We start from the raw sequence: 16,801 nt of genomic DNA, 5'->3' as shown, positions 1-16,801 counted from the left end.
GGCACTGTCTTCAGGCTGCAAGGGATCGGACCTGCAGAGCCCCCAGGGGCACCCTCCAGCTGGAAGACGTGCCAAGACCACGTCCTGGTCCCCATTACCTGGGAGGAAGCTGGGTTCCATGCGGACATGCTCTCAGGAGGCTCTGTTGCTAGCCCTACCTGGCCCCATGTCTGACTCTAGGTTCTGAGTGGGTCTCCACACCTGTAGGGATCCATCTAGCCGGGTTGGGGGCTGGAGGTAGACACAGCCGAAGGGGGTTCAGGTGGGCCTCAGAAGCCCTCCACAGCCTCAGCCAAAGCAGCCCTCTCTGTGGACGAGGCCTCAGGCTGACCTCTGGTTCAGATCCCCCTCTGGCCATGATGGCAGGGGGAAGGGGAGAGTCTCACCCAGAGTCACTCGGTGGTGCCAAGTGACCTATCCAGATCCCACCATCTCCAGGAGGGCCAGATCCCCCCAGTAACTGGCCACAGGGCTCCCCACTGCAAGTATGGGTGCCCTCCAGGTGCATCTCTGAACACTTCCCCCTGGGGGCTGAAAGGTCAGCCCCCAGGTCTAGCTCTGGGCCCTGACACTTCTGCTGCATGACTCCAGCAAGTCACCCTCCATTCTTTGTCTGACAGTGGCCGTCACGACAGATTCAGAACCTGGAGAGCAATGCAGGTGTCCCACATGGTCCCTGCCGTGGCATCAGCAGGCACTGTTGTGTGTGTGGTGGTCAACTCTCCTCTGGGTACTGGCTGCATTCACTCACATCAGGTGCTGAGCACCCTGAGGGCCAGCACTGCTATGGGCATCGGGGGTCGGTGAGCAGACCGCGGAGCCAGCACACCAGTGCGATCGGGAGACAGATGATAGATAAATACGGAGACCCAGGAAATGCCTGGTTTGTTGGCTGGAATAAGTGGAAGGGGGAAAATGCAGCGGAAAAGTGGAGGTTGGGAGGGAGCAGGGCAGATGCCTGAGGGAAAGGGTCTCAAGGAGGGAACGGCATGTGCTAAGGCCCGGGGGCTGGAAGGACAAGACTGAGGGAGGGAAGCCAGGCAGAGAGGGCAGGCATGCAGGTGCGATGTGATCCAGCTGAATTTTTCATAGGCTCACTCTTGCACATGACAAAGACCGAAGACAAGACCAAAAAATGACTAATGACAACGCAGCTCAGCAAAGTGCCACGAGAAGCATCCCCACTGGTGCCCACCTCCATCCTGGGCAGCCATCTGAGGGTCACCCCAGGCGCAGTTTCCTGCCGCAGCTGTGCCAGTGGGACATGCATGCGGTGTTCTAATGACAAGAGTTTCACCAGTACCCACTGCAGCCTGACCTCGGGCTCTGTAACAAGTGATATGAAAGACATGGAGTCCAGGGGCACCTCTGCCAGCCTGGCGCTCCCTCGGAGGGTGGGTGGAACTCCCAGGGAGCTCCTTGCTCCCCAGGAGCTACCCCCGCCATCCTCTCCCCTCCCTTGGCTAACAGCTACTGAGGCCTCATCCAGAGCAGTTGTCTCTGGGAAGGAGCACTGGATGAAGAGTCCTGGCTTAGCTGTAGGCAGCTCTGGCCTCTCCCGGGGCCACTCCTCTGGCTGCGCCTACCCTGCTCAACCATAGTCACGGAAGTGAAAGTGGGTGAGAAAGCCCCACGTGGCCCGGTGCTGAGCCAAGTTAACATGGGGGCGTCTCTTTTCACTCAAGATACCTTGAGAAGTGAAAGCCTTCTTTGCCTCCTGCAGCTGCTCCTGGGGCCGCTTCCTCCAGAAAGCCATCCTGGATCACACCCACCCTGCAGCTCCAGCTTCTTGGGCTCAAATTCAGGGTTGGATGGGTGGGGTGGCTGGTGAGCATCCTCCCGTGGGCCAGGCCCAGGAAGCTGATGGCGTGGCGATGGCATGGGAAAGGGACAGGCATGTTCCAGCAGAAAGTGCTGGCCCTGGGGAAAGCACTCGACATTTCCCGCAGGATGAAGGGAGCCCTGCTTTCCCCAGGGAAGCAGAGTCGGACTTCCTGTTTGTCAGGACATGAGCCTCGGGGGTTGGGGGGTTTGGCACCTGAAATCAAGCTTCTTGACTGAGGCCAGAGCTCCTGTTGGTCCAGAGCTGTGTGCCCTGCTCCTGTCTGTCCTGGGGGACCTCTGTGCCCTGGGGGACCATCTGGGGACCTTGGGGGATGCTGGGGGCTTCCAACAGCCCCACTCCTGTCCCTGTCCTGGGCTCTCCCAGCACCCCACCTCCCCCCCTTCACACCTCAGGCAGGAGATCAGCCTCCAGACCTGTTTAACCTTTGACCTTTACTGCTCCCCATCCCTGCCAGGGTGCTGCTAGATTCCTGCCAGGACCAGCTCATCTGGCAGTGGCTCTTCGGAGGCTTTTCTCCTCCTGGTTCCATCTGCAGGGGCTCCTTGCACCTCTGCTCTTGCCTGCTGTGTGCCCCTGGGAACCTTGGGATCCTTCTCTGTGGCATGCGGGCTTGGCACCATCCTGACCTAGGACCCCCCAGCACCATGTCTGAGAGGGGAGCAGGAGGTAGGGGTGAGGTCTGTCACCTCGGGTCTGGGTGGGGCCTAAGTGAAGGGGAAGTGCACGCGGAGGTGGGAGGTGGGAACAGAGCAGGGACGGGAGGGCCATCCCTCACATGGCGACGGCACACACAAACTCCAACAACAAACTCGCTAACTAACAATACTTTGTACACAGACGCGGGTGGATGGTCACGGACCATGTCACAGGTCAGGTGGTCACGGGGTGGTGGGCAAACAGGGGCTTTATGCGCTCCAACCCCAGAGGCCCTGGACCTTCGCTCTGTGAATATACCAGTGTCTTGCCAGTCCCTACAAGCATGGCCCAGGGCCGTGGCTGAGTGGATGAGGGTGGGGGCGTCGGGGCAGGGATGGCCTTGCCCTCTGGAGGTCCTGGGCCTCCCTGGCAGCTGGTGGCCACGTGCCCATGCCCTGACCATGGCCATGACAGAAGAGGACCATAGGCTCTGGGCACTGTCCCCCAAGCCTGATGCGTTGATGCACATGGGACGGCTGGAGATCTGCTCACCTGGATTGGGGGGGCCCAAATCCAATGGTAAGTGTCCCTATAGGAAGGGGAGAGGACACAGGGACACAGAGGAGGAGATGTGTGTAGACAGGGGCAGAGACTGGAGGGACGTGGCCACAGCAGGAGTCCCGGGAGCCCCCTCTGGGGCTCACACCTTGATTGTCCTGTCCTGGGCTCTCCCAGAACTGGGAGGGAATAGAGTTCTTTCCTAAGCCACCTGGTGTCTGGTAATTGTCACAGAGGTCCCAGGAAGTCGATATGGCGGGAAAGGCCTGCCTGGCGGAGAACGTGCCAGAGAAGAGCCTGGGGTCCAGCAAAGCGAGAGGAGGCTGGTGAGGATGGCGCTGGAAGTGCCCTGGGGTGGATAAGCCACTTGGTGACTGTGGTGGCCCAAGGCTGGGCTCCTCCAGGGTCAGGATGGGACCTTCTGTGGGATATCGCCCACACCTACCAACGTCCTAGTCTGCATTTACTCGGACTTTTCCAGGGATGGGATGCTCATTATCCCCCTGGTCACATGTCAGCTGCAGTCTGGACCCCACCTTGTCCCTCTCTGGTGGCACCAAAGAGCCCTGACTCAGTTTCTCTCCTAGGGTGATCATAGTAGTCTGCCTCCAGCCTCCTCTGCTTCAGGCTACATTGGAGGGCTTCCAGTACTTCCGTCCTGACCCCTTCCCAGGTATCCTGGCTCCCCTCCCCCTGTCCTGCGGGGGGCCACAGCAGCCTGATTGTCAATGTCCTCATCTGCAAAATGGGAACAAGTGTCTGCACAGCTCCTGGTGCATACAATAGGCGCCTAATCAATCCGTGTGAAGTAATCACTCCTCTGAAGGGAGCCACTCCTTCTCACTCTGCAGTCAAGCCCCCACTCCCTCCCCGAGCGGGTCCACCAGGCACGGGGTCCTGAGCAATCCTGGACCTCTGCCACAAACAGGGCTGGTGAGTCCCCAGGTCCCCAACGAGGCTGCTCAGGGCTTGCCCAGTGCTCTGCGGCACTCCGATGGCCAGAGTGGCAAGGTTGTGTGCCCTGTCCCCAGTGCCCACATCCTACCAGGCAGGAGGGCAGCCAGAGTGGCGTTCAGAGACACTTGCCCTCAGACAGAAAGGTTGCATACCACCCTTCAAAGACGTCACTTTCCATTGTCCTGTTCATAGTTCAGAGCCATTTTACATGTTTTGGGGTCTCAAAGGTTTTCATGGACTCTCGGGGTGCCTGTGGGCCCCAGAAACTGCAAGGTAGAGCCGTGCTTCCCACAGGCCTGTCCTGGCCCCCAAGACCCCAGACCTCCCAAGGCTCCCCCAGCTGGGCCCCACCCCCTGCTTCCTTCCGTGGTGCCTTCCTTCGGGCAGCCTTGGGGCAGGATGGCTCCCAGCGTGAAGACAGGGTGTAAGAGCATCTCAGGACTCTTGTGCCCACAGAAGTCCCCAGTCTGGCACACCAGCCCAAAACCCACTGCTCTGTGAGCCCCCCAAGCAAGCGCCAACCCAGGGCCAATCGATCGGTGGCTGGGATTCTGCACCAGAGGTCCACCCAGACAATCTGCTCTGGGTGCCTGAAGACCAGCCGACGCCATGGGGACCTTGTGACCACAGCCGTGTTCACTGACACCTCCTGGCCTCAGATTCCTCCCATGGGCTAACCCCCCACCCCATCCAAACAAAATAGCAACCAGCAACTCTCCTGCACGACGCCCCCCCATCTGCCCTTTCCTCCTCAGTCTTTGAGAAGCCGTTCCTACACTCCATCAGGGAGTGAGAGGACAGGATGTGACACACGAGGAAACTGAGGCCCAGGTGAGGACGGGTTGGCCCGAGGGCACAGTGGTGGGTAGCAGAACCAGGCTGCTAGTTCCAGGACAGCGGGGGCTGCCCCAGGAAGGGAGGGGGCTGTGGTACCCACCAGGAACTTGATGGGACCAGAGCCTCTGGCCAGCCCGAGGGGTGGGGGACTGCGCCCCGGGCCAGCGACCTGGTACCTCCCGGGAGGTATCTGAATCATCCACACTTAGTAGAAGTCAATGGCACATCCATTATTGTGTGTCAGGGTGGCCCTGTGCCCACCTGGCGTGCTAGTCTGGATGTATCAGGTGACTGATGGAGCCAGTGTCGGGGGCTGGCCCTGGGGCCCCTGGACAGCAGCAGGTGACAGATACCCCTGGGTCGGCCTGCTGGACATGAGTGTCAGGGGTCCACTTGGACTCTGGATGTGGCTGCATCAGTGGGATTTGGGGCTGTGAGCTCTGGAAGGTTCCAAAGTCTCCTCTGCACATGGCCACAGGGTGTGGGCTGGGGAGAGCGGCCGCCTGCTTGCAGCTATGCCGGCCTCCCAGGTCTTGGGGTGACATCCTACAAGGCTTGCAGGGACTTTGCAGGGGTCAAGGGGAGTCAGGGCGGCCTCCTCCAGAGTCAGCAGCCCATGGGGAAGGGGAACAGCCTGGGTCCTCCCTGCCCCCCACCTCCCTCTGACACGGCTCCAAAGGGCAAGAGTCTTGGCAGAGATTGCTCATCGAGGGGTACTGGGGTTGAGTCCCGGACCATGACTTGATCCTGGGACCCTGGGCCAGCACTCCTTCCCTGTGGCCTCGGTGTCTTCATCAAACCTTAAGTCCTGCTGTCCTCCTAGGAGGAGGGCTCTGGGCACCCACCACCTTCCTCACCGACTCCTGGGACCCTGCCCACGCAGGAAGACAGCCCACTCCCTCCTAGGTGGGACTGAGCAGGCCCACCTCCAGCATCTGCCTCGGGGTGGGGCAGCCACACCCAGCCTGGCACCTGCCAGGTCATCCTGGGGCCACCTGTCCCAGCTGTGTGGGACCGAGCCCTGGGGGAGGCTGTGTTGGTGTTTGAGGTGAGTCAACACGGCTGACTCGTGCTGTCAACAGAGCCGGGCAGGCAGCAGCTTGGAGATGTCACACTCCAGCCACCTGCTCCAGCTGCCCCCCGCCCCTCCCACCCCTGTCATCCCCTTACCTGGGCCGCCCTTCCTGGGACCCCGGGGCACTGAGCCGCTGGTGGACGCCGGGAGCCTGCTGTCCAGCAAGGGGGATGCCCGGGACATGGGTCCAGAGGTGGGTCTGGGAGACAGTCCTGGTGCCGGGCGAGTGGTGGGCAGCCTTCTGGGGCCGACACGAGGCCAGCGCCCCAGAGCTGCTGGAGCGCCTTTCCCGACCGCGTGGGGAACGGATGGGAGGCCACAGCCAGCCTGGCCTTCTCACAGCGGAGGCCTCCGGCCCCAGACAGCTCCGGGCCTCCTGCGCTGCCCGCCAGCCTGGGGAAGGGGCGGGCGGCCGCAGGGGCTCATGTGATGCAGGGCGGGCCTGGGGAGGCGCCGGTGGGGGAGGTCTCCCCGCAGCCAGCAGGCGAGGCAGCCAGCTGTGTCACCGTGATAGTACGGCTGGGGCCGGGGAAGCAGCCTGCAGCTGTGCCCACCGCTTCCTCAGCAGGAACCATCTGGGCCCGGCCCTGCCCGGCCTTCCCTCACGGCCATTCCGGTCTGACTTTCCAACAACTTCCTCCTCCCGCGGCCTGGTGACACCCCACCCACCTGCAGCCTGGATGGCCTGAATCGCCGGGCATGTTTCCTCGACCAGGGCTGGGGGACAGTGTTCAGGCCGACGGAGCCCCCGACCCAACATGCTCCCCCACCCCGAAGCTCGCACCCAGCCCTACCTGCAGCCTGGGGTGCTTCACCCCCTCCACCCTCCCCTGCCCTCAGGTAGACTCTCCCCAGAGCCCACCTTTCTGGGGCCGCTTCTGTGAGCATTGCCCTGCCCTGGAGTCAGGCTTGGGGGTGCGCCCTGACCAGCACCTACCCCTGGCCCCCTTGGGATCCCCCTAGGCTGCCCGGGGCCTCCTGGCCCCCACCCACCCTAGAAGGACCACTGTCGGCCCGGCAAAGACACTCCTCTCTGTGCTTGGCCTCCTGGCTTGGGGCTCCTTGGAGACCTTTCCCCACTTCCCAATGGGTGCCTTGGGAGAAGAGTGACCAGTGTGGTTGGGATCTGCTGAGGGAAATGGAGTTGATCCCCCTGCCTGAGGGATTCCAGAAACCATGTCAGAGCCTCTGTGTCCCGGACCACCCTCCCCACTGGGCACTCAGCAAAGGCAGTGCCAAGTACCTCGTAGATACTGAGAAGGGCACATATGGAAGGCAAGAGAGCAAGGGGCTTCTGGGGAGACAGCGGGCCCCACATCCACAGCGGTGGGCTCAGAGGCCTTAAGGAGGCTAGAGCCATGGCCTGCAGGCCCGGAGCTGGCACACAGGATTCTGTGCTATTTTGATTTGATTGCATTGACTTTCTCAGGGATGTGTGCACGTGGTGAGTACTTGAAGGAGCGCAGAAGAGATAGAGCACTGAGGGAGACCCTCCCCACCGCCTTGTCACGGTGGCTTCTGTGGGGGTCCTTCTGAAGCTGGCACAGGGATAAGACCCTGCTTGTTCCTGGAAGGGGCTTCAATGTGCATGCCCTCCCCAGCCTGCCCCCTGCCCCCAGAGGTCAGGTGGAAGGGAGGGTCCTGTGAGCCAGAGGCTGGTCCCTATGCCTCAACTTGGTCCTCATAGCCCCTCCTCCCTGCCCACCTGTGCTCTCAGAGCAGGACTGATGGTCCAAGGGCCAAGCTGGCTGCCTCTCCTTGGTGTGCAGCAGGGTGGGCAGGTCCCCTGGGTCCTGGACTGTCTGCAGGGGACAGCCGTGCATATGGCCCGGCCCACGGTCAGCATGCGTGTTGGCGCCTTGTCCTTGCAGCTGCTTTCTAGGCTGTTCATGGTGAGGCCCCTCAGTGCCACCAGGGAGAAAGACTTGGGGGCACAGACGCTTGTGGAGGCTGCAGGTCAGCACCCGGGTGGGGCAGCCCCCACCCCCAGGCCGGGCAGATGTTCAAGGCTCACACCTGCAGGGAGCATCCCCCACAGATGGGACACTTCCACTTTCGGGAAGAGGCCTCCTGTCTGGTCTGCTTTTCTACTCAGCAGGGCCCATGGGGGATTGGCTGGAAGGAGTAGAGAGTTGCCCCTGAGAGGGGAGTGGGGACGGCCCTGACCCTTGGTGACCACCTTGGGGGCACCTGCCCACTCCCTGCCTGCCCCTCCCTGACCAGGCAGTTGGTGCTTGTGGGGAAGCAGACGTTGGCTGTGGCTTTCAGAGCTGGGAGATAAGGAGCCAAGGAGGAAGTGGCTGCAGCAGGAGGGGGTGCAGGAGGGAGGGGGTAGGGTGCCATGCCTGCCCATGCTGGCCCGGTGCTGTTCCCTCCAGAGACCACTACTGTCTGACCTGTCCTCCTCTTGCCCTCCGTTACAAACACCTATGGGGCCATGTGGGCATTACACAGCTGTCCTGTGTCCTGAGAACCTAGGGGAGACAAACATTCAATCAATAAGCTCTCAATAGATGTGGCCTATGGGACAGTCAGGGAGGTGATTGGGAAGCTATGTCTGAGGGGTCAATTAGGAGCTCCCCCTGGGTATGTTGGGGGAGAGAATTCCATGTAGAGGGGCGCCAAGGGGGTCTTTCTCCCTGGCTTTCAGAATCTGCAGATGGCCAGAGAGCTAGAGGGAGGCCAATGGGAGACTGTGAGAGATGAGACTGGATAGAGGTGGACAGGGAAGCCTGATAGTCTGAGTGTCTTATTTCTGCCTCCTTTTCTAGCATATAGGAGCCTACATGACTGCTGGGTGGGTGGATGGATGGGTGGATGAATAGATGATGGATGGATGACAGATGGCTGAATGGATAGATGGATGAGTGGATGGATGGATGGGTAGATGGATAGATGCGTGGATGGATGGGTGGGTAGATGAATGGATGGATGAGTGGATAGATGGGTGAGTGGATGGATGGGTGGATGGGTGGATGGATAGGTGGTTGGATGGATGGATATGTGAATGGATGGAGGGTGGGTGGATGGGTGGATGGTTAGGTGGTTGGATGGATAGATGGATGAGTAGATGGATGGATAGGTGGGTGGGTGGATGAATGGATGGATGATGGATGGATGGATGGATGGATGGATGGATGGGTGGATGGATGGATGGACGGGTGGATAAGTGGATGTTTGAGTGGATGGGTAGATGAATGGATAGGTGGATGGATGAGTGGATGGATGGGTGGGTGGGTGAGTGGATGAGTGAATGTTTGAGTGGATGGGTGGATGGATGGGTGGATCAGTGGAAACACGATTCTATACAAATCTCATGCCAGCCTGCTTTACAGAAGAGGGACCAGGCCCACAAAGTGAGGTCCGCAGTCACAAAGCCCCCAAAAGAGATACAAGTCACAAGAGGATAGAAGCCCCAGAATAGGTGAGATGGGGGTGTAAGCAGCTCCAACCAAGATGGGTCTGCACTCTCTAGCCCAGAGTTGAGAAGACTGTCAACCTCTGCTTTCAGGTCCTGGGTGAGATGTGGCCAAATGGTAGTAGACAACAGGGATGGGACAGCAAAAATCCTGCCCCCATGTGCTTACTCAGGGCAGAACAGATGAGGCTGGCCCGAGAGTAAATGCCCCACCCACCACCGCCCAGCTCAGGGTGCCGCTGAGTAAACCCAGAGCCCCAGGGAAGGAACCATGTGCTTGGCTGGGCATAAACGTGGAAACTGCACTTACAGGCAGGGCTCCAGGGATCTCCGGCTGCAGTTAGTTACGGCACACCTCCTGGCGGCGGGGAGGGCAGCTCTGCTGGAGCCCGCCCTGGAAACGGCCCAGGAGAAGGCTGATCCTAAACCACCAGTCTCAGCCCTCCTGGGGCTGGCCCCTTTAGTGGTGAAACCCATGGGCCTTTTCTCAAAATGTTTTCAAGAACTCAAATGCTCTCATAGAATACAAAGGAAACCAATTATATTCAAATATAGTTGCCAAAATGTTAAAAAAAAAAACAAAACACCCTTCTAATACATGTGCTTCTTTATTCAACCATGAGTTTGAAGTTGTGATGAGCGTTAACTGCATTGTGAAATGTGATAGGACATGTCAGGCTGAACCCCCTGAAATCCCCGCTACAGGCGGCCATGGCCTACAAACACAGCAGGTGCACCTGGCTCTGCTGCTGCTGAAGTCCCGGGCATGTGGCACGCCTACGTTCACGGTTAAAGGACATGCTAGGTTTTGGTTAGAGGCTAGTGGACTACAGACGCAATTATTTTCCTAATTAAGTTCACGGACCCCCCTGAATTCTAAGTAAAGAACTGCTATTCTAGCTCATCTTGAAGACCCCTCCCGTGCACTGCCTCAGCCAGGGCCCTCCCGCCTTAGTGAACCTGCTACTCTGAGGCTTCTGGAGTCAAGGATCTCGAGGGCCACCCCCACATTACCCATCTTTGCTGGGTGCTCCTGGGGCTCAGTTTCCCCAACTGGAAAATAAGAGGACCATGGTATCTACCTCGCAGGGTGTGGTGAGGAGTCCATGAAACAATTCGCATAGAGACCCTTGCTCCGTCAAGGTTGCCAGTGGTCCTCCTGAGACCCTCACACTGGGAAGGCTTGAGTGCCCGCCCCCACTGTCTGGTCATGCCCACCCCCAGCAGGGGATGTTAGCTCTAGAAAGCTCTTCCTAAACCAAGCCTAGTCGATCCCTCTGGTGGTCCTGCATGGTGAGCCAAAGCCCCCATGCTGGACAGCCCTCTGGGAGAGAGGGACTTTCTCTCCACTGCCTACAGCTCCTGTCAACCTTGGCCCAGGTGTCTGTAGCAGCCTGGTCCTCCCCCCAGCCCTCCCACACAACAGTAGAAAGATCTGCCCCAACCACACTGTGGTCACCCCACTCCTCCTCCTAAACCTTCAGCCACTGCCCTTGGCCCCATGATCCAGCCGGACTTCAGAGGTGAGCCACGAGTCCTCCATGCTCTGCCCCTTTCCCCCATGAGAGCATTTCCCCCCATGGCGCTTCTATCACCCCCAGGCTTTCCCCAACCCCACCCACAGAACCTTGCCTCACCTCATCTCCCACAAGTTCCTTGGAGCCCTCAGGGAGAACCCTCCAGTGCTCCCACAGCCCCTGGATGCCCCATGCCACATTAGCACCGTGGGTTGTGGGCACTGCGGGCCTGTCTCCCAGCACCAATGGGAAAGCAGCCCCGGGATGGGACTCACTCCTCTGGAGGACAGCTGGGTCCAGCCAAGCCTCCTGTGTGGTTGAGTGAGTACACAAGCCGGTGTCTGCCCTCATCTGTGACCTTCCTGGTATCAGTCCCACTAATCCCATCTTCTCCTGCTCCAGGGGAAACAGAGGGAATGGCCAGCTCTCCTCAACCCCCCAATTCCCAGCTCTCTGGCTGGTTCCAGGGAAGTGGATCCCTGGGCCCGGGCCCCCGGGGGGTTGTCTCTGAAGACCATGGGTGCTAAGGCTGGGGTGCTCTGGGCCCAGCTGCTCAGGGTGGGCCTTGGAGCCTGGGTGAAGGTGTAGGGTGTCCCCAGAGTTGGGGAGGCCTGGCTCAGTGGCCTGTGCCAGGATGACATGGGCTGCCCGAGGCTGGCAGTGGGCGTGGAGCAGGGACAGTCGACCTGGCTGGCTTGCTGTGTCAAGTGGGCAAGCCTTCTCCCACGTGCTCAGTGAGCAAAACAGGGGCTTCGGGGCTGAGCCCCAGCAAGGGCAGCATCTAGGGAAGGATGCAATGCTAATGCGACAGAATGACAGCAGATTCCCATTGCCCCCCCCCAACGCCCCCCCCCGCCCCCCCCCCCCCCCCCCCCCCCCCCCGCCACCGCCCGGCTGCCTTGATGAGGCTGGAGAGGATCACATCCTGCCATGAGGCTCTGAGCAGAGCCGCCAAGCTGCCTGCTGGGGCACAGCGAGGGGGCTGGGGGTTGGGATCCAGGCTGCATCTGGGGGAGGCCCAGAGGACCACAGGAGGCAGAGTAGAGGGTCCTGCTGCAATGAGGCCCCCACTGCCCCTTGGCCTGGGCCTCTCTGCTCCTCGCCCGCCCCCAGTCTTTCCTGCAGCATCAAGCCCATGCAAGGCTGCCCGTTCCACAGAATAGGGAACAGAGGCTGGAGCAGGGGGAAGCTGGCCACACATGGGAGACTCTCCCCACTGCAGGACCTGGCACTCCTAGGGGATGGATCCTTGCCTGCTGCCACCCGCCTGCACAGTGGCATCCTTGGGGTCCTGGGGTGCTGCCCCCCTGCTCCCTTGAGCAGCCATGCTGCAAATGGGGAAAGCCCCTTCCCTGAGGCCACTTTCCCTTTGAGGTGCCCCAGGTGGAGGGTGGGGTGGGCTGAGTCAGCTCCCTGGCCCCGGTCCTGGGTCCTGGTTTCTTTCTGACTCTCCGGGCTGAACGCCCTGCCTGCAGAGCAGCCCGCATCATCCGGCCCCCGACTTTAGCAGCAGGCTCTCAATGAGCCTTTGGGGCCACAGGGCCAGGCTTAGCTTACCCCAATCCTGGGAGAAAACCCCTCTTCTGGGCATGGACGCCACCCTTCCTGTTGGCCCTTCTTTCTCCTCTCCATCCAGCCTTGTGGTTGGCAACAGCTTAAAAGGGGAGATTGGCTTCAGTGCACCGACCTTCTAGAGTCTTCCAGAACATTCTACTCACACAGCTCGAAGCCTGGGAACTACAAAGATGAGCATCAACGCGAGCTAAACAAACTGGTCAGTGATATGTGATGGTGGGGTCAGGTGGAAACGAGTACGCGCGCTGGCCAGGCCCTCCGAGCTGAGGGGCATTCTGCGTGCCTTCATAGGGACAGCCCCGAGACTGGAGTAAGGCTTCGCAGGGGATCCCGAGGGAAGGGTCCTCGCTGCTGGGCTACTCCTCAGGCCTGGCCAGAGGCAACAAGGCCATTCCAGGGGCCCGGAATCCTGGGGATGAGAAGCATCCAGGCCTGACCTTCCCCAAAGTGCCACGTTGCAGATGTTGGTTGTTTTGAAGAAGCCACATGATCCCAACCACATCTCTGTGCACATCACTGTGGTCCTATCACAAGGAAATGATCTTTCCTTGGATTGTAGTAGAAATTGGCCTGTGTCCATCAGGAGAGAATCTTTGTATATTTTAAAATTTCTCTGCTTTAAAAAAATTTAAGTTCATAGGGTACCTGGGTGGCTCAGTTGGTGAAGCATCTGCCTTTGGCTCAGGTCATGGTCTCGGGGTCCTGGGATTGAGCCCCATATCAAGCTTCCTGCTTGGCGGGGAGCCTGCTTTTCCCTCTCCCTCTTTTATTTTTTTTTTTAAGATTTTATTTATTTATTCATGAGAGACACACAGAGAGGCAAAGACACAGGCAGAGGGAGAAGCAGGCTCCCTGTAGGAAGCCTGATGTGGGACTCGATCCCAGGACCCGGGATCAAGCCCTGAGTCAAAGGCAGACGCCCAACCACTGAGCCACCCATTGCCCCCTCCCTCTCCTTCTGACCCTCCCCTGCTCTGTTCTCTCTGTCAAATAGACAAACAAACAAATAAATAAATTTAAGTTCACATTAACATTTTTTCCATCACATACTAGTTTAGAGACCATACTGCACATGTGCACCACCCTCCAACCTCACTTAGACTGCAACATTTTAGATGTCAGATCTTCTCATTTTAAGGAATAAAACTTCACAGCAGAAGGGAGCTCACCCATCCCACTGAAGGCAGTGTGTCCTGCATCTAGCATATCCAGGGGATGCTCCTCATGCCCCCTGGGTGTTGGCAACAGTGACTTTGGACTAATTATGCCCCCTCCTGTGTGCTTCTCTTGCCGTTTGGAGGTTCATTGTTTGGAGGTTCACCATGTTGCCCATGAGGCCCTAGTTCACTGTGACCAGAGCAGGGCCCCCTCCACCTCTGCTGTCACTTGCATGATGCCTCAAATCCCCAACTTTCACTTGCTAAAATTCAAATTCCTACAGCAGCCTTTCGGCAGGCAGCAGCTCCCTGGACTGTGGGGCGCGGCCAGCAGTCTGCCGAGGCTCACGTGCAGGCTCATGTGACTTCTCTGGCTCCTGGCTGCCCCGCCTTGGGGATGCTGGGCCCAGGCCACCTCTGTGCCTCTGCTCCTGAGGTTCCCGTGGCCCCAGATCACCACCCCCTGCTCTGCACTTGTTCATTCCAGACCCTCAATATCCCAGGGTATAGAGCAGAAGAGAGGGCTTCTCCCAGCGTGGTGCCAGTCTGCAGCGTCAGCCTCCCCTGGTAACACGTCAGAAATTCTCAGTCCCTTGGGACCAGCTGCATCACACACCTGGGGCTGGCCCTCTTCCCACCCATTTCTGATTCTTCTGGGGAATTCCTCCCCCAGGGAGATACAGTCATGCAACCCACTCCCACCATCAAAGGAGATGGCCCATGACCCAGGGCAGCCTGTGGGAGTCTTCCCTGGGATGGATCCACAGATGTGGTTGAGGTTTGTGATGGGCTGACTTTGAAGCTGCACTGGACGTTGTGCCTGGAAGGCAGAAACCAGCAGAGCAGAAGCTCGAGCACCAGATGAGATAACATTGTTGAGCCCCTGGATACAGCCATGCCTGAAACCTTCATGCATGTCAGTGTTACAAGCACTAAAACTTTGCTGTGGTTGAGCTAGCTTGAGTTATGTTCTGAACGTGGCAATTCAGGCAGTCCTGACGGACAGGTCCCCTACCACAGTGACAAGCATCTATTCATGTATCTCTTTATTTCTGTGACCTGGCCACTTCTCAGAGGTTCTGTGGACGTCACCAGGCCTGTTTAACCTTGCTCCAATTTTGCCACATTTCCTGTCCACTCTGGGACACAGGAGTTGAGGCCAGCAGAGCACATCTATCCTCGACATGCCTGATGCACCTGTAGAGGGAGGCGGCCACTCCTGTAGGGTCAAAGTGGCCTAGGCCTGTGCAGGGGGTCATATGAGGTCAGCACCAGGACTCTGACATTGTCAGTCATCCCTGCAGGGATGGGGGCTTCCCTGAGACTCTGGGGACCTCCTTGCTAAGATGGAGGTCTGAGAACAAGACCCCCCATCCCACTTTATACCCTCAGGGGTCCCTGGGGCCCCCTCCCTGAGGCAGGTGGTACGAAGTTCAGAGCACACCTGGGTGCTCCGCTTGGGGTGGGACAGGGTCTTCTCAGGGGAAAACTGGAAGATCACAGGGGAGAGGTCCCTGTGTGGAGGACCAATCTTATTCCCTGTCTCCACATTTTCACAGAATGTGACAGATTTGTCGTTTGGCTATCTGGAAGCTGGCTCTGGCCTTCACTGTCCTTCCAGCTGACTCCTTCCCATGTCCAGGAACCCCCTCCAGCCCCTCTCCGGCTTCTCCAAGCTCACCCAGTCCCCAGGAAGTTTGGGGAAAGGGTCTTGAGATCCATGGTAGGGAATCTGAGGGTCCTGGGGCACCCAGAAACCACAGGAAGGCTGCAGGTGCCCCAATAAACTCTGTCCCCTGGGGTCTGCAGGGGCTCCTGCAGGGAGAAGGGAGGGACCAGGAATCTAAGGGGGGGTCTCCAACCTCCTCAGCTGCCACACTGCACCTACTCACTCTGGTCTAGTTATGGGTCCATGCACAGGCCGGGCTCAGTGCCCCAGGGCTTTGGCATGACCACTGTCTCCACCCGGAGAGCTCCTCCCACACAGACCTAGCTCAGCGCATCCCCCACCCTTTCCTGTCCTGCCACCCATGACCCCTCCTCCTCCTCACTTTTTCTCAAATGCCAGGTGTCACTTTCTGATGCGATAAACAGTTTATGTATTTATTTTGTGTATTACCTGTCCCTTCACTAGGAGATCAGCTCCATGGGGCTGGATTTTCATTTGTTTGTTTGTTTTAAATAGACTACTTTTTAGGGCGGTTTTAGGTTCACAGTGACACTGGGAGGAAGTGCCCTCCGCCCACACGCAGCTTCCCTCACATCCACATCCCGCAGCAGCTCCTCACCTGCCACCACCCAGAATCCATGGTCCAGCTCAGGGTCATGCTAGGTGTTGGACACCTGTGTAAAGACGTGTGTCCATCGTTACACCAACCAGTATATTCACTGTCCCCGGGCCCCTCCTGCTGGTCCCTGCCTTCCACCTGGACCTGGTCCCTGGACCTCCTGACTGCCCCATGGTACTTCTTTTCCAGGTGTCACGTGGTTGGGGTCACACTGCGCGCAGCGTCTCCTGTGGGCTCCTCTGTGCCTGTCTGTGGCTTGCCAGCTCCTTCTCTTAGGGGCCGAATACTCTTCCATTGTGTGGGTGGGCCGCAGTTTATTTACCCATCGCCTACTCAGGGGACCCCTGGGCTGCTCCCAGGTTTTGGCAATCATGAATAAAGCCAATGTAAACACCCCGAGCAGGACCGTGTGCCCGAGTCCTGCTGCTTCCCTATGCGTCCAAACCTCCTCTTCTCATGGGACACCAGTCAGAGGGGTCAGGCTGCCCCAACAGCTTCATTTTAATTTAATCACCACTGTAAAGACCGTATCTCCAAATATAGTCACATTCTGAGATCCTGGGGGTCAGGGCTTCAACATAGGAATTCTGTGGGGACACGTCCCAGCCCATAGCATTTCTATGGGGACCTGGGCGACCCACTCCACTCCTGACCCCCCCCCCCCCCATGCACTCTCCTTCCACATGTCACTTGTTCTTGTGCTGAATGGGATGAGCTGTCCTCTGCGAGGGGCAACTCCGTGAGCAGGGCCGAGTCCTGCCTCCCAGGTCTGACACAACAAGGAATGGCAAGACAGCAGAATGAGGAACAGGATAGGCTCAGGCCGCATGCCCGGTAAGGTGTGCCTCCGGCTCTGAGGGGGCTTCTCCTGAGCTGGGGTGAGACGATGCCTCCCTGTGGGGTGCAGCTCTGAGCAGAGAGGGCAGCACAGGCAAGG

General features: G+C 58.9%; 1 protein-coding gene across 1 annotated transcript in view; it reads right to left on the bottom strand.

The window, feature by feature from the left end:
- The window catches only part of CBFA2T3 (CBFA2/RUNX1 partner transcriptional co-repressor 3), a 91,607-nt gene extending 85,186 nt beyond the window's left edge, over positions 1-6,421 (bottom strand). Inside the window, exon 1 of the mRNA XM_025427103.3 lies at positions 6,005-6,421. Coding sequence (XP_025282888.1) covers positions 6,005-6,092 — 88 coding nt within the window. The 5' untranslated portion in view covers positions 6,093-6,421. The remainder of the gene's footprint in view (positions 1-6,004) is intronic.
- Positions 6,422-16,801: the final 10,380 nt, after the last annotated feature.

The sequence above is a fragment of the Canis lupus genome, chromosome 5 (genome assembly GCF_003254725.2).
Source record: "Canis lupus dingo isolate Sandy chromosome 5, ASM325472v2, whole genome shotgun sequence".
NCBI lineage: Eukaryota > Metazoa > Chordata > Mammalia > Carnivora > Canidae > Canis > Canis lupus.
Note: the sequence above shows the minus strand (reverse complement) of the source record. Positions and strands in the feature narration are given on the sequence as shown.